The sequence below is a fragment of the Ursus arctos genome, unplaced genomic scaffold, assembly GCF_023065955.2.
Source record: "Ursus arctos isolate Adak ecotype North America unplaced genomic scaffold, UrsArc2.0 scaffold_14, whole genome shotgun sequence".
In the NCBI taxonomy this organism is placed as follows: domain Eukaryota; kingdom Metazoa; phylum Chordata; class Mammalia; order Carnivora; family Ursidae; genus Ursus; species Ursus arctos.
In genome coordinates, this window is record NW_026622808.1 from 43,984,098 (window position 1) to 44,009,745 (window position 25,648).

Sequence of the window (25,648 nt, forward strand, 5' to 3'; positions counted from 1 at the left end):
GTACTACGTGGCTTTGCCCCTTGTCTAGAGCTGACTGAGCCCAAGGGAGACCCAAGGCCCAAACAGAGCCACTCCTGGTCTCCTACTTTGGAGAATCTGATGCTTAGATCAGAGAGACAGAGAGGTGGGAGTTGAATTTTTGAATGGAAACTGCCACTAAATTATTCTTTATTGGTGGCTGATAATTCCTTAGCATTTAATTAATACTGAAGTACAATCTCTCCATTTCCTCTGATTGAATCATCTGAATCAGGTTCCATCCCTGGACACCATCAGGAAATGTACTAGACTGAGATGGATTTCTATTTATTTTTGGCATGTAAGAACATAATAGGACTCAAGAATAAAGCCATAAATTGATTTAGAATAAATGCCTAGCCTTCCTGCTTGCTATCTGTACCTTGGTCACTATTTGATGTTAATATGAGAAGTGTTAGATCCTGGACTGACCATTTTTTCTCAGTTAGTCACCATGCAATCAGATTCTATGATACAGTCCTTAACTGATGATATTGCCCACAGGGCCAATGAATATAAACTGTAACTCCCCAGAGCTGAACTATCCTTTTCTTAAGCCATTGTTTCAGTCAGTGGAAATAAATTAAAATGGTTTGATAGCACAGAGAAAAAGGATTATTAGCTAAGTCAATGGATCTCAACTGGGGTGATTGATTTTACCCCCCGCCCCTCCCCAGGAGACATTCGGCAATGTCTGTCAACATTTTTTGGTTGTCATGACGAAGGGTGGGTGGGTGGGGATACTACTGGCATCTACTCAACTTATACTTACAGACTTCATTCTCTTCTCTTCTTTTTATAGTTTTTAAGAACTCTTTAGAACTTTTGGAATCCAGGGATGCCATTCAACATCTTACAATGCACAGGAAAAAAATCCCTACAACCAAGAACTGACAAATGTCAGTAGCGCTGAAGTTCAGAAACCCTGGCCCAAACCTTTCACCTTCATCCAATGGTACAAAATTTTAGATACTTTTAGGAATTACATAAGTTACCAAGAGGATAGATGGGGATATCTCTGGCTGTTTGGGTAGGATACAGTGTTTGGTCCCTGAATCTCTGTTCTCCCAGCTTTTACTCCCCATCTCCATCCCTTTGCACACCCTTCCCAGATCCAGCTGTTTGAGAATTACACGAGACCATCCGTCTCCGAGAAAAAAATAATCCAAAAAATGCAAATGACTTGTTCTCTGCTAAGTACACAGCTGTGCAAAGAACCATTTAAACCAGGGCTGGCAAAAAAAAAAAAAATTTTTTACGGAACTATTCCAAAACTTTTCCAGCCCCTTAAAGAGTCCCTTAAAAAAAAAATCTCTTGATGAGAGAGAAAGTTGCCCATCTCTTTTCAATGAACTTGTTTCTTGCTTACATGAGACTTTGGGAAATCCTGGAGAGAGATTTATTTAATTTCTTTCCTTTGTATTTTCAAGTTCCCTCCCATTCCTGAGGGCAGATCACCCAATGGTACCGAGTCTCAGTTTTTATCTCTAAAATGGGGATGATAACACCTACTTCACAGAATTGTTCCGATATGGCTGCACAAGAGTCCAGCTCAGGGGAACCCTTCCGCTCCGGGCCCACCTCCACACATTGGTTTGGTCTCTGGTGGCCATGTTTGTGGTATGTGATCGTGTCCTCCCGGCCATACCTGACTGGTCCAGGGAGGAGCTCCTGACCCAGACTGAGCCAATCAGATTCCCTCATTTCAGAATTTGAAACGGAGAATATGAGGAAGCCCACAAACAGGCAACTGCTGGAGCTGGGTCTCTCTGATGTCAGTTGACGAGCATTCTTTCTCCAGGCTTCATGTTGTTCCTTCTGAATGTACTTATTTCTTTAAGTTCCCTCTCCTGAGTTTAATTTTCAAGACTTTTTTTTTTTTGCCCTGACTTAGCCAATATTTGTAGATTTTGTTCTCTTCCCTTTCTCCTTTTATACCTATTTAGAACCTACACTCCCCACACTATCCTGCACCTCCGGTACTGTGGGCGTTTGATGGACGCTGCTTCCTTTAGCTGGAATGCTTTCCCCACCCAGGCTGCACTTGCAAGCACTTCATAGCCAAATTCAAAGGCCACTTCAAAAGCTCTCTCCTCCAGGACTGGTTTTCTCCAAAAGAAGGATTTGCAGTTCGTTTCAGAAGGGAATCCTTTGTTTTATATTCATTTTTAATATACATCACTTAACTTTCCTGTGAGTGTGCATGCCTCCTTAGGGCAAGGTCTTTGCTTTTTCATCTTTGATATCTAGTAGTGTTTTACACATGGTAGATACTCAATTGAAATTTATCAAATTAATAAATTATTCATTTTATTTACTTGTGGCCTGGGAACTTCTTCAATAATAGTCATCTTTTTCAAGGCTGTCATAAAATGCTAATGTATATTAAAATAAAATTCAGAGAAAAGTAAGGGCCTATTTCAAATGTTTTTTTCTCTGTGGCGCTTTCTTTGGTTTTCCCCTCAAGAATTAACACTTTCATTTGATAGTTTAGTCAGATAATTCAGGAGATGAAGCCAGCTGGGGAGAGAAATGTGTTCTCTCTTTTGTCATGACTGTCCACATTCAACAGCATCACTCATTAAGTCAAGCTGGCATAGAAAGATTTACTAAGCAGAAAAGAAACAATGGAATGTTCTAGAAATATCACCCAAGACGATAAACATAAACCAGGGAAATTCAGAGTCTAATTAAACCATTAACAAACAGAGATTGAACACTGTGATTCTCAAAAGTCGGGTCCTGTATCCTAGAGATGATTTGTGGTGGCACAGAGGCGTGGCATCAAATGGCCTTGTGAAAAAGTCATGCTTTTCCATTCCTTCCAATTACCTCAGGAAGAAAGTCTCAATGTGGCAGAGACATGTCTTCAATTTGCTCATTCTCTTCTGTTTTAAAGAGAGGGTAGTTTTGTTGATATTTGGAGCCTCTTTCTGCAGGGAATCATATCAATCTAGAATTTACTAACATTGTTTTATTGTCACTGAAGTTATTTTTATGGCTACTCTAATTTACAATCAGACAGAAAAAGATTCCTTTTAAAACCTAAGTTTAAAAATGAGAGTAGATTTGAAAAAAATATATGAAACAAATAATAGCACCAGTGGTGTGCAGGTGTGGTGTGAGGGTGGTGAAGAATGAAGTTTAGAAAGGCGTGCTGTACACTGTATGTTTAACTGCAGTGACTGTTAAAAATATGTCAGATTTGATAAAGGGAGGGTGACTTACAAGTAGATATCTGTCCAAATTCTTCTCAAAGCCACGTTTGGAATAGATTTCTCTCTGAAATCTCATCATTAATATGTATATATGAGGATTTATTTTTACATAATGTTAAGTCCTTAATTCCTCTGAATCATTTCCATGTTACATTTCACTTTCTTTCCAGTGTGTGTGCGCGCATCCTGCTTTCAACAGAACAGAATGGCAAACATTGTCATATTCTGTTTCTGACAAACTGTGTAAACCTCTACCTAATCCAATTATTCTGTATAATTAAAGCAGTTTTAAATTACAATTGAGCTCAATTTTAAGGGGAAAAATAAATCTCTCTTTTTAATTTTCTAGTGCCTTAGTTTTACCCAGCTTTGCAAATTGTACTTATGGCCTACATATAAAAATAAACCTAAATGTAAATTATGATTTAAATCCCCATGGACAAGCTGTTCTGCTTTATTTGTTAGAAAGCAAATACGACCTACTTTATGGCCTGTTTACTAAACTGAAAATTTCAAATCGAAGGATTTAAAAGACATCAACTATATTGACGCCATAAACTACAGAAACTGCTCAATAGAGTAATGCTCTTAGGATAATCTGAGAATCTTTAAAACAAACCATTATTTGATGTTTTCTTTTTAAATTATATGGTGATAAGAAATTAAAAAAAAATATATATATATGCACATCACATATGCTTACCATCTATGCTATTGTTGAAGCGATCTATAAAGGCAAAAGACCCTAACCTGTGAGGTTTTTTTTTGTAAATTAGTTCAATGATGGGAGATCATTCCGGTGTACATTTATTCTCTTCTCTTCCCTATCAGGATTGTTTCACTATCAACACTGTAGAAACTGGATTCTTTAAAAGCCATAATTATTTGAGGTCATAAATATATTCAGCCTCAAACTGTCAAATGAAATTCTAATTGAGAAACCCCTGAGTAAACAGTGTGTTCATAAATCAGTTAAGCCATCCCTTGCCTTGAGGAAGTTTCTGCAGGTACAATCTTTTCTGTTAATAATGTCTAAATATTTAGGGCTTCTCCACTGTAGGTGAAGTACAGTGTTCCTCCTTCTCTGTTCAGATTCTCAAATTAGGAAGAAACAAATTTGGAAGGTGTTCTGCTCTGTGACTCCCTCCCATGGGCATAACCGGATTGGAAAGAAACGCTTCCTGACATAGGCAGGGGTGTAAAGCGCTCTACCAGTTTGTACGGCTACACCAGTGAACACTACCTGAGCTGTGTTCACTCGCTCGGGGCCATGACACAGATAAAGCAGGATATGGATTACATACAATTCCCTGTACACAAATAGCCAGTAAGCAATCATTTTCGTATGGACTCAAAAAAAGTATATAAAAGTACAAGAGAATCAGAGAGCTATGGATACAGGGACAACTCGAAATCTTCTCTATTTGACTACATTATTGCATGTGTGTGCAAAATTTAGGAACTAATTACCAGCAACATGCTTCGGATTGATGGTGATTTATCAGTTGTGGTGACAATGAATAACCTGGATTCCTCTTTTGCTCCCACTACTTCCACACACATATATTTAACTCAACCATGAGCCTTCGTGTATCATTCTCTAAAACATATCTATTTTTCCTCATTGTCAATCCAGTCTAAGCCATCATCATCTCTTGCTTGGACAGCTCTCTACTAGTTTGCTATGTCTGCTTAAAAAAAAAAAAAGAATATATATGAAATTTGTTTTCCTAAGAATTTTTAAAATAAAACGTTATCAAAGTATAATTTATATGCCATGAAATCGGTCTCTTTTAAGTGTACAGTTCAATTACCTTTAGCAAATTTACGACATTGTGCGACTGTAACTGTAATCAAATTTTAGAATACAACCATCACCCCAAAAAGATCCTTTGTGCCTGTCTACAGCCAATCACACTCCCAGCTGCAATCCCAGGCAACCACTAGTCTATTTCTTTTCTCCACAGATTTGCCTTTTCTGAACATCTTATATAAATAGAATCCTATAATGTGGGATCCTTCATATCTAGCCTCTTTTACTTATCATAATGTTTTTGAGGCTCATCAGTGTTGTAACAGTCATCACTACTTCATTCCTTTTTATTGCAAAATAGTATACCCTGAAGCATGTGTAATTTTTGAAGCATAATAATTAAATAAATACCCAGGAAGCCATCACTCAACTTCAAACTAGAATATTACAAAGCTACTTAGTGCTCTGCTTCTCCTTCCAATCCATCGCCCACATAGTAACTGGCATCATGGCCATCCTTCACTTAGAACTTTCTGATGGCTTCCATCACAGTTAAATTAAATCCAAAGTGCTTCCATGGTCCACAAGGCTCTAGTTGACATGAGCCTTGCCTATCTCTCTTATTATTTTCCCCTTACTCACATACTCCAGATATAATATTCTTCTTTCTGTCCCTTGAATATCACAAGGTATCCCTATTTTGAGGATTTTAAATCTGCCTTTTCCTCTTCCTTAAATGTTCTTCTGCTTGATCTTCAGGTGACAAAGCGATTCCTGACATGGAAGTTTCAATTCCAATAATGCCTCCTTAGGGAGGGATTTCCTGACCAGACAATCTAAAGGGAATTCCCCCCACACAGTCATTTCCCATCATATCACTCTGTTTAATTTTTTTCATAGTACTCACTGCTCTCTTAAATGATCTCATTTGTTTATATACCTATTTTATGTCTCCTCTCACTAGGATATAGGCTCCTTGGGGGCAGGGACCTAATGCCCGTCTTGATCATTGTTGTACCCCTGGCTGCTACGGCAACATCTAATTCATACTTTCATGTAAACAACTATTTATTGAATGAATAAGGAAACAGGTATGAATAAGGATGCAGAATTAACAGAATAGATCAGGATGCAAGGTGAATGTGGAGATCTGAAACAGCCAGACAAGTTGGTTTGGTTGGACTGACAATATTTTTGGATCCGTGATTTCCCATTTTCTTTTTAAAATAAGTCTTCCTATGAAGAAATTTTAATTACTTGTCCCTTGATTAGGTTTAACCTCATGTGGAGAGAGTATGTACTTCTGGTTCAGCACTTGGGTCTAAAAAATTAGCGCAAATACTGCTGGTTTGGAGCTTTGTGTGCTTTACCCCCACTTTAAACAAGGTATTTGACATCAATTTCAAGAGACTTACGGTTTCAGTCATCCTGGCAACCTGGTTTTAGAATCGAGCCCTACTAACTGCCTCTCTATTTAGAGTGTCCTCAAGGTTATGTAGATTTCTTATTTCTTCAGTGCCTGGGTATTTTATATTTCAAACAGAGGTCAAAACTTTTTATTAGTTTACTTATTAAAAAGAGATAATAAAAGCCAAAACGAAGAAAGAATATGTTCCTCATATATATATATATATATAAATATTCCCTCAAATTATATTTATGTTTGATTTTATATTTATATTTACATGTCCATTTTTTTCTATGTATAATATTTTTTCCTAGACCGTAGAAGAGTTTAGGTATTAGGCAATGAAGCTGGTAGCTGATTTTAGGTTACTTTAACTAAAGCCGGTGATACTAACCTTAGTTCTAAGATTTGCTTGGCAGACATATTTTCACTTGAATTTAACACCTACAATATGGGTATGGTGTCCTGATAAAAAACTCCATTTAAAAAGGACTTAAATTGTTAGTGTTTATTGTAAATGACCTGGAAAACTCCCACAATGAGTTGTTTGTATCATGGGCATTATTTCTCCCTCTAGTTTAATCTGTGACTTTGTTTTCTCCTGATGCTACAACTACACATATCCTGCACAAATATAGCTGTTACTTGTTCTCACTTCAATGTACAAACACTACAACATAATCTGCTTGCATGAAGTTTCACTCTGCTGTTTACATAATAATTCTAATTGTGAAGCTTTTCATGTGTGCAGACAAATGGAGCAAAGTGAGATTGCTCAGTGAGGCCCGAGCATGACCTTCATTTGAGCACAGTGACTTGTTTGCTGTTTGTATACAAACAGCTGAACTGTATCATAATTCCAGGCGCAAGTTTAAAGGCTCCAGTGAATGCTCTATGGCTGCCAGAAACAAAGATGGTATCCTGATGGTGGAAGCTAAGGAGACAGAGGTCTCCCAACAAATAAATTCAAGCAAGTGACTATCAGTCATACACTGTCCCCCAGTACACAGGATGATGGAGGTTGAATAGAAGTGTTCACTCAAATAGGATAACCAGCTGCTCCGCTTTGCCCCCATGCAGAGGACTTTCTAAGACTGGAAAGCTCTGGGCAAACCAGGATAAGCACATCACCCTACTCACCAACATGTAGGAACTAACTAGCTGTGAACTAATACCATCCCTAGGAATTTCTCCAAAAGAGACAATCACAGACGAGCGTACAGATTTCCATACAAGGTTATCTATCACGTGCATATATCTGTGGGTGTGTATGAACACACGCTCACAGATACAGAAAAGCAAACTGGAAACAACACCATAATATTTACAATCATTATTGCTAGTATTGGGATCATGAGTAATTTTTAAATTTTTCCTTACGCTCTCCCTCAATTTTTGGCAACATATTAAATTTTTGATCAGAAAGCACCGTATCTAATTTTAAAAACTAAGCCAATAATAGGACTGAGCATAGTGCCTTATACAAAATAGATGCTACAAAATTATTTGAAGTATATGTACAAAATATGTATTTCCTGCCCAGATTTTTCAGCAGCTGCATCTGTTAGCAGAGTCCTGGGTCTAAGAGTGCACTGTGAAGTTGGAGTCAAGCCTGATTTACTTAAATGTAATTAAACATTATCTTCATGAAAGACTTCAAGTACCCAACACTCACATTATCTACAGAAAACTGCTCCCTTGCTCCATGAGACTGGATCCATGGTAGGTTATTTCTTCAAATCCTTTCACATTAATACCTCCCTACCAGCAGCAAGAATTACCACAAGCACAGTGCAATCCGACTTTTAAACCAAGCACGAAATGAAACCTTGAGGGGAAAGTGAATTCATTAATTTTCTTTTTTGGTTTGGTGTCAATGTCACCCTAATGTCAGCATGTAACATTCTGTAAAAGACACGTTTTGGCTAACGTGGAGGAAGAACAAATTTGGTACAGCTGTAGAGTAATTTTTGCAGGGAATAAAAGACCCAGCCAGAGAATCGACTGTCCCAGTTCCCAGCTGTACATCCATTACCCACAAGGTTGTAAGAGACACCAGGCTGGCTTCAACTCACACACGGTCATTCACCAAGACACAGGAATTAGCACCTACAAACCGGCAAGCAGTCTGTGCAAAGCGAGGCTGGGCGGTAGTAAAGAACCTTACACTCAGGAGGGAAGAGCCAAGAGTCATACGGGGTTAGAATGTAACCTTCTGAGCACATAGCACTTCCCTTGGGAAGAGTAACAAATGGAAGTATGGAGGGTCTTGGCTCTGTGTTCCCATGTTTCTTGAGCCTGTCCATTTTACTCCCCTTCCTCTGCCACTGCCAAGCACCATCATCTTCCACATGACTGTGACAGCCTCCCAACTGGTGTCCCTGCTTCCATGACTGCCCATTCCCCATGTAGTCATTCTCCACATAGCAGCCAGAAGGCTGTTTTATATATGTAAATACCATCAGGCTACTTTCAGGCTTAAAATCCAGACTTGGAACCTTGGTATCCAGAACATGTGAAATCTAGCTTCAGCCAGCCTCACTGACTCACTTCCAACCCTCTTCCCCCTCACTCTGCTCCAGTTCCTCTGGCCTTTTATCTGCCCCTCAAACATGCCAGGCTCCTCCTTACAGGGTCTCTGCAATCTCTATTGTCTCTGCCCAGCATGCTCTTTCCTGGACCAGCTCCTTCTTTTTAACTTTTAAGCTCAATTGTCATTTCTTGGGAATACTTTCTGACCAACTTGGCTATTAGCCACCTCCACGGAATCACCCTGCATCTTTGTTTCCCAGTAAAACTGGAGGGCCCTGAACCTGCATTTTAGCTGAATGTTAAATGGACTGAGGGTTACAATAAATATTTGGAAAAGGTTGAGTATTGACATCACAAAATTAGCTTCTGGGACTACAAGAATCCAATAAAATTATTAACAATTTAGTCATTATTATAATTTTATTATTAAAATTTTAATAGTCAATTTAAACTTTTCTTATTATGTGGTAGGAACAAGAATTTCTTAGCACTCTCAGCTAAAATCTTCCCTTCAGTGCCTCTATATGGCACATTTAGGATGGACACCAAATAGATAATTACTTTGCTTTGAGGTTGATGGAGATGTGAAATATTTTGGGGCCTGCTCTGCCAGGGTATGGAACTCTCAATGGTGACGACGACTTATTAAGCTTTTCTTTCTTCTGGATAGGAACAGATTAAGGAAAACTTTATCATATTTTGTTTTATGTGATGAATGCTGGTACACCAAATGGGTCTACAAAGATTAGAATTATGATATAGTCTAACCATTATTTTTCTTTTTTTTTTTTAAGATTTTATTTATTTATTTGACAGAGAGAGAGACAGCCAGTGAGAGAGGGAACACAAGCAGGGGGAGTGGGAGAGGAAGAAGCAGGCTCCCAGCAGAGGAGGGAGCCCATAATGCTGGGATCACGTCCTGAGACGAAGGCAGACGCTTAACCACTGAGCTACCCAGGTGCCCTTATTTTTCTGTCTTGTACTACAATTAAAATTTTATAAAAAATTTCTTGGCTCAAAAGGGATATAATATTTTGCAAGATACCAAGCTAATACATCCTCTTAATATTCATCTACTTATTTAACTGTTTGAAAATCTTAATTGTCTTTTCATGAGTAATTTTTATAATTATATAAAATTATAGTTTTATAAACAGTTTTATAGTTGTAAGTTATGACCTATGTCGACAATTTGATAACAAATATGTGTGTTAGTGTGTGTACAGAACCACTGACTGATAGAATTCAACATATAAAGCATATATTAAGATTTTGACTCTAATGTACATTTGGAATGTTCACTTATATTTCAAAACAAATATTCAGATATTAACAAGCCAGAATGATATACTTTGCCTGTATTGTAGACATTATCACATGATTGGCTACGGTAGTTATTTATGTGATTACATGATCACTGAGCACACACAAGTGCAGCGATGACAGAAATGACTTTGAAATAACATTTGACTATCAGGTCTTCCAAAGACAAAGTTGAAGCAATGTTACTAGATTTTCCCTGAACAGTAAAGGCCAAACCCAAACTTTGGTGCATCTCTACCCAGTGATCTACAGTGGTCTTGTCTAACGATTGTCTGTCCCGTTAGACTGTAGGTGCCACAATGGCAGGATTCTTGCTTCTGTTGTTCCATGCTCTATCCTCAGCACCACACACAGTGTTTAGCGTATGGGAGGTCCTCACACACATGAGACAGAGGAAGGAAGGGCTGATTGAATGAATGAAGTAAAGTGAATAGCATCTTGTGCTCTTCTTTCTGCAATCTGATGCTCCCCTTGACCTATGAGTATCTGGGGATCAGCAGGTAACAGGCCTGCTGTATGAATTCTGGTCACAGCAGACCAAAAGAGCATGATGAGCCCTAAAGGCTACCATGTCCGCAGACCAGGCTGGCTTTGAGATTTGTTTTGTTTGGCATCTCTCTAAAGTAGAAAAGTAAGAAAGAGAGAAGCATTTTCCAGGCCCCAGGTCTTGATATACCTGGCTCAACAGACAATCACCTCTGCTGTTGGAGGAGACAGTTTGTGTGATTTGATGCAGCCGGGAGAAAAACAAGGTGATAACACGTGGCAGGGCAGAACTGGGATTTCAAATGCCAAGATTCCTGCTTCCAATTCCTCTCTCCTAATAGCCTTCAATTATTTATATTGCAACTCCGTTGTACTACTTGATACGTAAAGCAATGGTAGACAAGAGCTCTCTTTTTATTCCTTTTGTGTGTCTAGTAAATTCACAGAAGAAAAAAAAAATCCCAAACAACAAAACCTTACCTTAATTAGATTGCATGATAGCCTATTTGCTAAATGACAAGGTACAGCCCAAATTACATAGATTTACTTTAACTGGTGATGCACCTAGCAATTCCTTGGTGTACATGTGTGTGTAAACGTATGTGTATTTTGTTTATTTTGTTCATTACTTGAAAAGAGCTCACACAATGGGCTCACTGTATTTTTCAGACTTGTTCTGTTCTTTTAGATACTGAGTACTCACTTCAGTACAGACATAATTATCATTATGAGCATTAGTATTCTAAAGAGGTTTTCAAGTCCATCACAGGAACCTTCTCCTTAGCTTCTCTCAGAGCCATTTGCCATTAAGGCTTATTTCTGAGTCTATCTTATTGATCATCTATTACAGGTAAGGTATTGTAAGAAAACCAGCCTGATACACAGATTTTTCCAAGTACAAGTAAGTCATCTACATATAAATGAACACATTCCAAGGGAAACAAACTGAAGGCTTCAGAGCAGGGGTGGGGGATTGGGATAGGCCAGTGATGGGTATTAAGGAGGGCACATATTGCATGGTACACTGGGTGTTATACACAAATAATGAATCATGGAACATTGAATCAAAAACTGGGGATGTACTGTATGGTGACTAATATAACAAAATAAAAATTATTAAAAAAAAAGTGCATCTAAACTAAAAAAGGGCACCCAACTGATGGCCTTTGTTACCTGTTTCTTTTTCACCCTGGCTCCACTGAAGACAACAATAAATTATAAAGATAAGAATAACAATTCTTAAATTTGTGCCAAGTGCTTTGCATATATTATTAAATTTGAATCCTCATCAACAAGCCTATAATATAAGTATCATTAGCCTCATTTACAGTTGAAGAAACATGGGTTTAGAAAGATTTAGTAATTCATCCAATGTAACAAGGTCAATGGCACAATCCAAACTAGGGATTGTCTCACCCCAAAGCTTTTGCTTTTATGATTATGTTGAACCTTTATTTTCCATATTATCACCAAAATGTTTCTAACCAGATTCCAGCTATGAAAGGCCCCCCCAGAATAGCTGCTTCACCCCAAATTCTCTGAACCACAAGCTATGGGGTAGGGCAAAAGATTTAAGTCCTTACAAAGGGGCCCACGGAACTTTGGGACTCCAGAGTTTAAGCACTGGAGTCTCAGAAGTTTCCAAACAGCATGATGATTGGCATTATGATAGGAAGAGCATCTGCATTCCCCAGAGGTCCCACACTCATCTGCATCCCTGCAGTGAGGTGAGCTCTGTATCACAGCACAGGAGGCTTTGCTATAAAACAGAGAAGATGCGGAGAAAGATGATCTCCGCAGCACTCTAGCCTCTCTTGAAGAAAGACTCTGATCCAGAAAGAAGCTGGAAGAATGGGCTTGTAGAGACCCAGGCTTAGGGGGCTGAGTGATTTGGCATGGTGTGACTCTCGGTGAGGACTTGGGAAGGACTGCTGCCCTTTCGCATTCCTCTTGCCTTCAGGAACTAGTTCTTGTATCATCAAATCGATGGCAGCCTACGCTGAGGGTCTGCCCTCTGGCTCTGGAAAGACGTTTGAACACAGTGCCCTTCCTCCTTAGGCAGGTTTGGCTCTTTGCTTTCCATGTGTTTGGAGTCATATAGCCTGGACTTAAGGAGTTGTAGGATTTTAGGGCAGGCTTCCTAATTTCTCTGAGCTTCTTCGTTACGTGTAATGAGGACATAGAGGGGATCTATTTCTTACAGTACCAGGTAGGATTCAGCAAGACTATAGTCCATTTTTGGCTATTATTTCTTGAGAGGTTACAATATGTCATGCATTGAACTCAGCCGCTAACATGGATCATATTTTTCAACACCAAGCCTATAAGGCAGGTTGTATTATTGTCTCCATTTCAAATTTGAAGAAATGGAAACTCAGAGAATCTACTTGCCCAAGGTCACCCAGACCGTGAGTAGTGGAGCTGGGATTTAAACTTGAGGTTTTCTGACTCACCCGTATGATCAACCGTATGATCAACCGTATGCTATTAGCTAGCTCGTTACCTGGCACCTAGCAGATTTCAATGCATGGTAGGGCAATTGTTATTGATGATTTCCATGAAGAGGGATGATGATAATTATCATCAGTGGCTCTTGTGGGATTTTGTAAGCACCTTGAAGGTCGGGGCCACCCCTGGTTTATCTTTGCAGACTTACTTATATAGCACTTAGCTGCATATGGGTCGAATGATGCCTGCTGCGCTGAGTGTCTGTGATGCGGTGGAACACCTGTGTTAGTGCGTATGTGTGACGGCACATTCATCACCATTTAAATAGGGGCAGAGATTTAACCCATGACAGAACTGTGTTTACAGAAAAGAAATGAGCCTTATTGGGTCGTTTTGCTGAATAGTCAATGCTAATTAAAAAATACCTTCATTTCGTGGCATAATATCTTTCAGAAAGGCAGAATGAGTTAAAAGTACACGTTTTGTGTTTGGCTTCTGGCTCAGCTATTTATTATCTGTGCAACTATGACCAAGTTACTTAACCTCTCTGAATCTCAATATTTCCATCAGTAAAATTTAGGGAATAACAATATTACCTGCCTCAGGTATCAGTAGGGCATTAAACAAGATACTGATTGTGAAATACTTAGCACAGCACCTGGCCCATAGAAGGTGTTGCATCGATGTAAATTACTATTTTAGACCCACGCTGTTCTTTTTTTCCCCATCTCTCTCCTTCCTCCAAACAAGAATGAAGCTATGATAATAATAGCCAACATGACAGGCAGTGTTAAATATTTTGTATTTGTTAATTAACTTAATTTTCACACAAATGTGGAAACTGAGGCACAAGAGTTAAGTTAACCTGTCCAAGCTCATGTAGGCTCCCGATCCTGTGCTCTTATCAAAATGCCATATTGTTTCTATGCATTGACGAATCTAGACCAAACCTGTCTTATTTTCTTATTAGTGAGGATAAATCGAGTTTCTGGGCTGCACGCCATTACATTATTACATATAAGAAACAATATGTCATTCCTTCCTACATTCTCCCTGATCACTAGGTAACAAGTATAGTGGTTTTCCACACTTGGGGATAAATGTATTACCCTGGATTTCCACTGAACAGTGATGGGTGATCAGTCAAGATCTCAGATTACTCCAGCATTAGGTACTAGTGATAGGTAAGTTCAGGCAAGGTATTTGAGGAGCTGAACCAGAAAGTAAATGAACTTTGTGTCACCTAGTTCTTAAAGGGCTAGGGGAAATATATCTTTGTTTTATACCTACCCTATATTGGACTACCTATGAAATCAGAACTTTCACGAATTTCTCAGATTAGGATGGAGCATCACTGTGTAACTGTCAAACTTCAGCCACTACTCAATCATCTAGTTCTGAACTCCTACCAACTCCAGAAACTTCACCACCCCCGTGTTACTTGAAATCCCTGAAAACTATGCCATAAGGCCTGTCATCACGGCTCTTCTCTGGGTCAGCGGGATGAACAAACTATAGGCTTGCTAGGGGCACAGTGGTCTTGGATACCACTCACTATAACACAGTGAAGCTGGAAGGCTTGGTAACCTGCATAAGATGGGGTGGCAAATTTATGACAGAGTTGGGTATAGCACTAGGAGCTCTGTCTCTGAAGCTTGGTCTGTAGCACCCCATTCCTTTCCACCATCTACCCTACTGCTTCTTGTTTTCTCAGCCAGCCTATTTTCACTCCCCAGCTCACAAGTAAACACAAACTGGTTTTCAATAAAAGTTGTGGCTTCTGGACCAAGCTTTCTGGGCTGGGAGGCTGGACAGCCTCTGAGCGCCCCAAACTGTAATTATAATTTTGCTTCTTCCCAACCCACACATCTTCTGGGAGCCTAGCAAAATTGAATTTCTGGGTCAGTGTTGGCCTTTACCATTTATGATTTAATTAACTCTGAAAGAAGCTAAGCCTCTTTCTCAGAAAGGAAAAACACGAGAAATGGTAGCCAAGCTCCCACTCAGTACAACATAAATGTCTCCTGGACTGTGACCTTGACCATGGAGTTTCAAGAAAGGTAAATATGAAAGGAGGTGATTCTCAGGAGGCCTCACTCCTTTGTCAATGAGGTGGCCTTTGCAGTACTGAAAGCTATAGTGACTCCTGAAGAATTTATCACTCTGTGCCTGGGACACTTGGATTTTTCCCACCAGCTTTTCTCTGTGGCTGTATGTCAAGGATCAGGTCTATATTATTCCCCTCACCCTCCTGCCTGGGAAATAGTATGTGCTCCATATTTGTTGACCAATGTACCTTTCATTCCAAATCAACTCTGGTCCTTAAAGATGCTTTAGGTTTCAAGATGGAAATCCAATCATATCCTTCCTGGCTTAAAAACCCTCTGACAGCTTTCCATGGTCTTGGAATAAAGTTCAAATCCTTCCTGTGGCCTAGGAAGCCCTGAGTTGTCTGGCCCTACGTTAGTTTTTAGTCTCTTCCTGTAGCATGCTCCCCATCATTGACTAATCTCTACTCACACTGCTCTCCTTTCTGGTCCTAGAATACACGGAGCTCCTTCCTATCGGAAAGACTTTGCACTTGTTATTTCCTGCACCTGGCATCTTTTCCTTGGTACTTTTTTTCTATTTTTTAATTGAAGTATAATTAACATACATCATTATATTAGTTTCAGGTGCACAACATAATAATTCAACAATTCTATACATTACCCAGTGCTCATACTCTTGATTCCCTTTAACTGTTTCACCCATCTTCTCTTCGGAAACCACCAGTTTGTTCTCTGTATTCAAGAGTCTGTTTTTTTTTTTTTTTTTTTTTGTCTTTTTTTCCTTTGTTCATTTCCCTTATGAGTGAAATCATATAGTATTTGTCTTTCTCTGGCGGACTTATTTCACTTAACCTTATACCTTCTAGGTCCATCCATGTTGCCTTGCAAATGACAAGATCTCATTCTTTCTTATGGCTGAGTAATATTCATGCACACACACACACACACACACACACATCTTCTTTATCCATTCATCTATGAATGGACACTTGGGTCACTTCCATATCTTGGCTATTGTAAATAATGGCTACAATAAACATAGGGGTACATATATCTTTTTGAATTAGTGTTTTCATTTTCTTTGGAAAAATACACAGTAGTGGAATTACTGGGTCATATGTTCCTTCTCAACCTTCAGGTATCAAGTGGCACATTACCTACTCTGAGCAGGGTTTCTTGGCCACTGGAATACCCTACCTCCCTATCACTTTTCACTGCAGCAACCTCTTCATTTCTTCTAGAACCAAATTACGATCTGCTATTATCTTATATATTTATTTGTTCATTTGTTTATTGTGTAAGTCCTTTAGTAGAATTTACATTCTATGAGGCCAAAGCTTGATGTATGTCATTCATGGCTGTAGCCCCAGCACAACGTGGATGCAAGGAAAGCATGCCATGTACACTTGCTGAGGGAATGCAAGTACCTAGCCCTTCTATCATTCTCTTGCATCTAAATTTCAAAGAAGCCATTCAGAGAAGATGTCCTGTTTCCATTTAAATCATTCCAAGTCCCAGTACACTGAAAACATTTTTGGTTACACTAAGACAGGAAGTACCATTAAGATGATACATTAGGCAAGGAATTGGCCGGCGCAACTTCCTTTTCTGACTTTGTAACTGACTTACTGTGGGGGCGATTTAATGTGACTCCATTTGTATGAGTAATTTGGGTGTAATAAGCCTGGGCCATTTTGAGTTGCCATTAGGACAAATAATATATTTCACAGAAGAAAAATGTTACAGAAAGTCATTGCATTTTGTTTTTGTTTTTTTGCTTTAATGTGGTCTCATTAGATAAGGTCCCATTGAAAAATGCTAGGGCTATGACAAGATTTACCAGCGAGGGCATCTTATTTTCTTTTTCCCTTGGAAAGTGACAGGAAACAGTCTGGTTGTGTTTTCTAATTCCTGACAATAATGAAATCCATACGTCACAAAGCCCGTGGTTTGTCAGGGAATAATAAACTGGTTAAATAATCAAATGTCGGGGCCCCTGGGTGGCACAGCGGTTAAGCGTCTGCCTTCAGTTCAGGGCGTGATCCCGGCGTTATGGGATCGAGCCCCACATCAGGCTCCTCTGCTATGAGCCTGCTTCTTCCTCTCCCACTCCCTCTGCTTGTGTTCCCTCTCTCGCTGGCTGTCTCTATCTCTGTCAAATAAATAAATAAAATCTTTAAAAAAAAATAATCAAATGTCAAGTAGCATCCTTGGTTTCCATTCAGAAGAATATAATTTCAGATAATTTAGCACAATATTGGACTGCTAACTAAAACTGCCTTTCTTTTTAGGCCAATTACTTAAATTTCTCTGGCATTTAACCTTCAGGGCTTGCTTTCTTTAGAAGATAACTTACATGGTACAAATCCACCAAGAAAGTCACTTTGGAGTCTATCTTCCACTCAGGGAATATGTTCCGTTTCCTTACATCAATTTTCCCAAATTAAAGTAATTTGCATACCATCTTCCCCATCTTTGCTATTCCTACATACCAACACAGGATACTTCCGTGATTATTTTTTTTTTTTTTATCACATCCAGGTACCACCTGGGCTATTATTTACTTAATATATTTTACTTAAATTAATTCACTTTTAAATGTTAATATATTTCCTTATAAAAGAACATTTATGTCACTGAAGCAGCACCACCAGTCATGAATGGAAGGTAACACAAATTAGAAACTGTTATTGCTTTACCTGTTTATTTGTTCATGCGTTTACTGAATGCGCCCTTTACTAGAACATACACTCTACAAGGCCAAAGTTGGATATGTCAAGGCTGTAGCCCTAGCCCGAGATGGACACAAGGAAAGCATCCCATGTACACTTGTTGAGGGCATGCAGGTTGCCTACCCTTCCGGTCTTTCCCTTACATCTACATTTCAAAGGAGACATTCAGAAAAGGTATTCTCTTTCCATTTAAAACACTCCAAGGCCCAATACACAGAAAACATTTTTGGATAAGTGAGATCTGAGCCTTGCTATAAAATTCTAATTGGAGGCTCTTGTCTGCAGAAGACGCAGAGCCTGAGGCCTCTGGAGGTGTTAAAGATCCACTAGAACCAAATGGAAAAGCAGTTAGTCCTTATCGCATGATTTGATTTTACTCAAAGCCATGTCTTGATAAAACCTTAACCTAATCTGTTATCAGCAGAGCTAAGAGGACTGTCTTTTTTTTTTTTTTTTTTAAAGATCTTATTTACTTATGTGACAGAGAGACAGCCAGCGAGAGAGGGAACACAGCAGGGGAGAGGGAGAGGAAGAAGCAGGCTCCCAGCCGAGGAGCCCGATGTGGGACTCGATTCCGGAATGCCAGGATCACGCCCTGAGCCGAAGGCAGACGCTTAACGACTGCGCTACCCAGGCGCCCCTAGAGGACTGTCTTTTGAAAAACACCTGGCATGGGAAGAAAAGTCTTCTGCTCTGTTTCATGGGAGGTGGACAAATACATCCGAGTTCTTGAATCCACAAAGTATTTCTCTTCTCCATTCTCATGCCTTCCTGAGATTGCCTGCCTAAAGACACAATTTCAATTACTTCTGCCTCAGAACCTCCACTGCATTCCCACAGAAGCAGAAACAATGTTTTACAAATGGAGGCAATACTCTTTGAAATAAATATATTGCTTGAAAACTTGTGATAACATATTTTCCTGGCTTTCCACGTTAAAACCCAGGAGAGGAGGACAACTGAATTGAGAGGATATACAGTCTGCTTGGAAATATCCCACATGTAGTACCCAGATTGATAAAATGAAGGATGAGCAGAGGACACACACACACACACACACACACACACACACACGCACACACACCATTTTTTTCCAATCAGAAAGTATATTTAACTCACAAACACAGCATTCTTACATTACGCACCTGATGCAAAATGATCATGCTGGGCAGGGCCCTGGTTGTAAGTGAAGAGACAGCACTGGCTAAGGAGGTGAAGGAGAGCTTGGAACCTCCATTACCAGGTTTGGACAATATAGATTAGCATTTCCAATGCATGCTAATAGGTAATAGTTGAAATAAGTTTGGGAAACTCATGAATAAACAAAGCTAAATAGGTTTATTTACTGTTGGAAATCTTCAAAGGTTTTGAAATGCTCATGATGAATACTGAAAAACTCAGAAAGAGATGTAATGTCTTGCATTTCCCAAACTTAATCATGATACCACTCTCCTTGCTCTTGTTTTTATTGGAATCATCTCCATATTTGAGTTCCAAAAAACCACACCCTTGGACAAAGTGGGTTATGCTATGTACTTCTGGATTTCTGACTGTATTTGGTAAAACAAAACAAAACAAAACAAACCCCCAAAAGTCAAATTCCTTCTAGACGCATGATGGGATAAGATGTGGGTTTCCAGTTACTGGGTAAAATACTTAGTAGCGGCAACAAGAGAATTAATGAGTAACAAATAAAACTGGCTTGAATTGAATTTTGGTTTTAGAATGTTTAAATAAAGTATGGCATCAGCGGGCTGTAAGAATAGTCAGAAACAAGATTCAGAAGATGAGTAGGGCAGGAAAAGGGCTAAACTTGTCAGATGATGAAGTAGAGTTATTAGGAGAGATGAAAGATAACCCTCAAAAGGACACTTTTTGGGGTAATCAAAATCAAGCAGCAGACATGATAGCTGGGGATTGGTAATGGAAAAAATTATATGTCAAAGTAGAGAAGAAAGGAGAAGAAATATAAGCTTCAAAGAAAAAAAATGATAGGATTCTGAGTAAGTCCAAACTTGGGAGAAAGGAAGACAATGTACTGCACCAATAGCCTCATTCATCCAACCAGAAAAAGCCAGAGACAGAGACAAACTTCTAGAACTGAATGATGACAAAGAAAGAGGTAAAGAAGAGAATTGGGAAAAGAATTGTGGATTTAGAAGGAGGATGAATAGAGATTTAAAAGGAATTGATATAGAAAGGATAAAAGAAGAGACAGCAAGATACACAGCATTGCTAGATTTCAAACTCTGGATTTATCTCTTTGGGATACTAAGAAATGGCAAGTACAGGGCACTTAAACCTTTTCTTCTCCTATGGCAGACATATCAAGTTTATCACGCAGTATTTTCCCCTGAATATAGATTTGCCCTCAGAACCCTTCTTAACACAGCACTCAAGGTAGCCATTACTGACTGATTTGACTTCACCCTAGACATGAAACTTGCATTCTTAATGTATTTATTTATTTTTTAATAAAGATTTTTTATTTATTTATGTGACAGAGAGACAGCCAGCGAGAGAGGGAACACAAGCAGGGGGAGTGGGAGAGGAAGAAGCTGGCTCCTAGCCGAGGAGCCCGATGTGGGACTCGATCCCGGAACACCAGGATCACGCCCTGAGCCGAAGGCAGATGCTTAACGACTGCGCTACCCAGGCACCCCTACATTCTTAATGTATTTAAAAACAAACAAGCAAACAAGCAAATCATCTGTGAGGTTTTAGTAATACCTGCTCACTGATGCAGAAGAGAAATGAAATTATTACACTCTTGGCTAGAAAAGCAAAATGTTTCAGTGTGAGATGTTTATTAATATGTACATAATAATGCACATATGTGGATATGAGTAAATATATACGTGAAATATGAGTATTTCAAAAACGTAGACCAAAGTGTTCCATATTTATTTGTAATCTGAAACTCTGTTTTAAACATTCATAAGCATATGAAAATCAGCTCATCATTTACCCTGGCAGCTGAAATCTTTAAACCCAATAAAATGATATGAATTATGTTTTAAGTTAAAATAGCTCATATGAAACAACAGCCTGTTAGAATAATCAGAGCTTTCTTCCTTCTCTATCTTATGACACCATATTGGGCCCAACATCCAAAAAGTTGGCAGAAACACCAAATAAGTTTTTCTTCCCCCACACATGACACATTTTTAAAAGCATGTATAAATACAGCATAACATAATAGCATTGATAATGATCACACCATGGTGGCAGGTGTGGGAAAAATTAGGATTTTTATCAAAGGCAGGCAGTAAAGAAGAAACTGCATTCATTTTCAGTTTAAAACTAAGTTAAAAAAAGGGAGGAAGGGTAGTGTGTGACAAGTTGTATTGGTTTCCATTTCTTCTTGCTTACATTCATTAATTTTGTCCAGCTTCTGAGCATCTGAGGTCTTTGCCTATTCATGCAAAGAACCACTTGAAGGCATACAATGCCCTCAGATTTTTCTCTAGTCCGGGAAACATTCAGTGCTTTCTTTGAACTATTTTGTTTGAACATGCTGGTAAGTTATTCATATTCTGCTAAACAGTTCATAATGCTCTGGGGAAGGAGAGGCGGTACATTGTTATCAGGGGTTACCATTTTTATGACTTTTATGAATTAACAACAATAAAAAAAGAATGCTCATTAGTGTAGGCTGGCTTAATTGAGATAGAAAAGGAAGGGAAAGAGGCAGTGGATAGGGAGGGAAAAAAGCAGTGACCTCTCCAGAATCGTTGAGGCCTGAGAGTCTACTGACCCAAATGAACTGATCATCATCATTTTATGAACCACTGTCATAGAATCCTAGCTGGTCTCCTGCATCAACTCTGGCTCACTCCACTGCAGCCACAGCGATCTTTTTTAAAATACATATCTAATCACATCCCTGTACTTTCCTCTCCATGGTCTAGCAAGGTCCTTCATTGTTTGGTCCCTTCCTACCTCACTGGCAGCTTCTGGCATACCTTGTTCTCTGAACTCTAGCCCACCAACCTTTTTTCCATTCTGCTTTCCCACAGGGTCTTTGCTGACCACAGGGCCTTTACACAAGCTGACTTTGCCCGGAATACTCTTTCTACTCCCACCCCATCTCACTCGACTTTTATAATACTAGCCCAAATGTCTTATAACTCCTAAAGAAGGCCTACTCTGACTCTGTCCCCACAAAGTGATTTAGGACCCCTGCTACCTCCTCTCAAAGCACGCTTTCCTTTTCAGCATTTATAACTATTTGTAATTATATATTTATGTGACTATATTTCTGATCCTTCTACTCAATGGTGAGCTCTGTAAGGCTACAGCAGTAACTACCTTCCTCTCCACTGGGCAATACTACCTTGTACAAACACAGTGAGTATTTGACAAATATGTGTTGACCAAATGCATTAATGTATTATATTTAATAAAACATACTACTTTACTGACATAGTCATAACGGTGGCACATAGAGAAAGATTTTTGAAAAAATTGCTTATACCATGAACCAAATATCATTTAGTAAATCTAATAAAACAAATTTGTATCAAACTCTCCTATACATTGTATCAAAGGATTGAAGCTGAGGTGAACACATAAAGCCTCCAGAAAGGAGACTGTTTCTTTACTTTCCTTCTGTTCTCTGCTCTGAAAGAACTGGAATCTTTATGGCTGCTGAATAAGAATGTAATCAAGTCATCTTGTTTGGAAAATAAACAAGGTACATGACTTCTAGAACCTTCTGGGGAAACCAGACCTTTAACTTGGAGTGAGACAAATGGTGCCAATGAGCACAGCTTTCTGGAAGATGAACTGTGGAGGAGCAGAACTTACGTTGGTTTAGAAGCCTCAGCCTGGTCAGTCTGTAGTTTCTCTCCTCCTTCCACCTCCATTGTGCAATACACAATGCGATTTGGAGCCAAGGATTTGAGGCCTTGGACTTCCATGATCACCACCTGGAAAGAGAATTACACATGGTGGAGGTTATTGCCAAAGTCCATAGACAGCATCACCCAGAAGAAAATTAAGAAGTTACCAAAAACCCCAAGAGGTATCTGGTAGCTTCTATCAGTTTTCTATCAGTCAGGCTGGTATCAGTCCAGCCTGAAGATATAATTCTTCATACTGTAACTTATTGCCTCCCAGATGGAAAGACAACCCTCACTTTTTCAGATGCTCACAGGGGCCAGACAGGTAATGTGAAATGGGCTGCTCTTTTCCTGGGCTGAATGCATAGGATCATTTTTCATTTCTACAAAGAAATAGGCTCTCTCTTATTTTCTTTAAAAATAGTCTAGCTTTTAATTCAGAACTTGGCAGAGACAAAGGCTCAGAAATTCACTTTTCTCTTTACAATGAGATAAGTGATAATGCAAATGCTAAGATAAAGGGCAAATACCAGGGGCGCCTGGGTGGCACAGCGGTTAAGCGTCTGCCTTCGGCTCAGGGCGTGATCCCGGTGTTATGGGATCGAGCCCCACATCAGGCTCCTCCGCTGGGAGCCTGCTTCTTCCTCTCCCACTCCCCCTGCCTGTGTTCCCTCTCTCGCTGGCTGTCTCTATCTCTGTCAAATAAATAAAATCTTTAAAAAAAAAAAAAAAGGGCAAATACCATTCAGCATTAGAGGTGGAGATGCAGCAGGGAGTAGTGGGGCCTGGGGCAAAACAAGAGAGCATACGCTCCATCTAAACAGAGCAGTTAGTACCCAGTTGCAGCCCATCGTGGCCTTGTTTTTCCTTAGTCTGGAGTCGCTAGATACTGTGATTTTTCCTATCAGAAAATGGAAATCTGAATCAGAATCAAAGTCAGAAATCTAATTTTGAAATTCTGACAATAATCCAAGAAGGGAGGAATAAAATACACAAACTCTGGGCAAGCCAACATTGTTGAATCAAAACAAAAACATGTCTGCAGCTGCATACTCTCTGTTCTAGACTAAGGAAAAAAGCTGGTGTTTTGCTGGACCAAGATATATCATTTACAATTCCTGGCACTTCCCACCACTACCCTTAACTCCAATCAATCACCTGCTATTTTCATATTCAGTAGTATGTCCTGTCATTTATCAGAGGAGAGAAGACAGGAGGGGAGGATAGGGCAAACATACTGATTTGAAAATCTGAAACAAATGACCTGCATCAGCGATCTATAGTAAGCAAGAGATATAAAAATAACAATTGTACTCCAAAAGAGGTAATGGAAGGACACACGGAGAAAGATATGGTTGTGCAACAAATGTACACTTCTTTTTTTCTTTTTTTCAAAATTTTTATTTAAATTCTATTTAGTTAACATGCAGTGCAATATTGGTTTCAGGAGCAGACTTTGGTGCTTCATCCCTTACATACAACACCCAGTATGTACATGTCTTCAATGGACTTGATTCAGGGAAGTGCAATAGGGCTGGCCTTGAACCAAGTCAGTTTTGCTGCTTCATAGCCCAGTTTCTCGAACTTAACTGCAAATCAGAAATATCTGGAGGGTTTACTAAACCCAGGAACTGCTGGGCTCCACCCCCAGAATTTCTGATAAACAGGTCTGGGATGGACCCCAAGACTTTTTATTTCTAATATCCTGGTGCTGCTGATGCTGATGATCCAGGAGCCATACTTTAAGAACCATGGTATTACTCATGTGATGTTGGGCAAATGACTTGACCTTGAAGTCACTCCACTTTTCTTTTAAATCTCCCGAGTCTCAGTCTCTTCATCTGTAAAATGGGGATAATAATATATGTTCTACATCCCTCTGTGGCTGTTGCGTGAGGACCAAATAAGATGATGTATGTAACCGAAAGTATTCACCCTGGGAAGAACCATATAAATGAAAGGAAATGGGAGGCACAGTAGAAAGAACAGCATTTTTTATAATTTAAAAGATTTGAGTTCAAATCCTGAATCTGCATCTTCACTAGCTGTATCATTATTTTTAAGTTCCTTAACCTCTCTGCAGCTTTGTTTCCACATCTGCAAATGGCTCAAAAGACTGTTGGGAGGATTCACTGAGTTAATGATGCAACGCAGGCATGACGGCACTCTACACATGCCCATTGTTTCTACCAGAGTACTCCCCTGGCGCAAGGCCATGCCACTGGGCCACCTGGACCTCAGTTCTCCTGCTGCACTTAACAGCTCTATAGTGTCCTTCCCAGCCATGCAGTTCTATACGTACATGAAACATGTCTTGTACCAACCTGTAAATTCAAACCCAGTCTGCCCTGATGAGATGACAGTCCTCTATCTCCCTCTTCTCACCCCCTCACTATGTCACCCAACACACAGACGAACAATGATTTTTGTTGGCAGTTTTAGTGTATGCGCAATTTAGTGTTCCAAGTAAAAAGTATTTGGGAACCCTAGGGCATTTCATTCTGTACTTGTGCTTACAAGTTAAAGACTGTTTGAGTCATGTACACATGGGAGTATGGTTGGGGACTCACATCTATATTTCAGATAATCAGCTGTATAATATTGAGTGCTGATAAAGAATTAGGAAATTATGGATTTAAAAGCTTCATGAAAATCAATAAACCACTTTTTTCCCACTTTCTGTAGAAAGACAAGAGGCAGTAGGGAATAAATTGCCACCTCTAATTGGCAATAATCAAATTCAAAGACACCTAAGAAAAAGCATTCAGTACCTCAGGTGGCGGTATTAAAAAAGAAAGAAAGGAAGTTTCTGTGAAATTACACTGATGATTTTTT

General features: G+C 39.3%; 1 protein-coding gene across 1 annotated transcript in view; it reads right to left on the bottom strand.

The window, feature by feature from the left end:
* Positions 1–25,648, bottom strand: part of CADPS (calcium dependent secretion activator) — a 793,408-nt gene that overhangs the window by 210,743 nt on the left and 557,017 nt on the right. Inside the window, exon 15 of the mRNA XM_057311862.1 lies at positions 22,779–22,900. Coding sequence (XP_057167845.1) covers positions 22,779–22,900 — 122 coding nt within the window. The remainder of the gene's footprint in view (positions 1–22,778; positions 22,901–25,648) is intronic.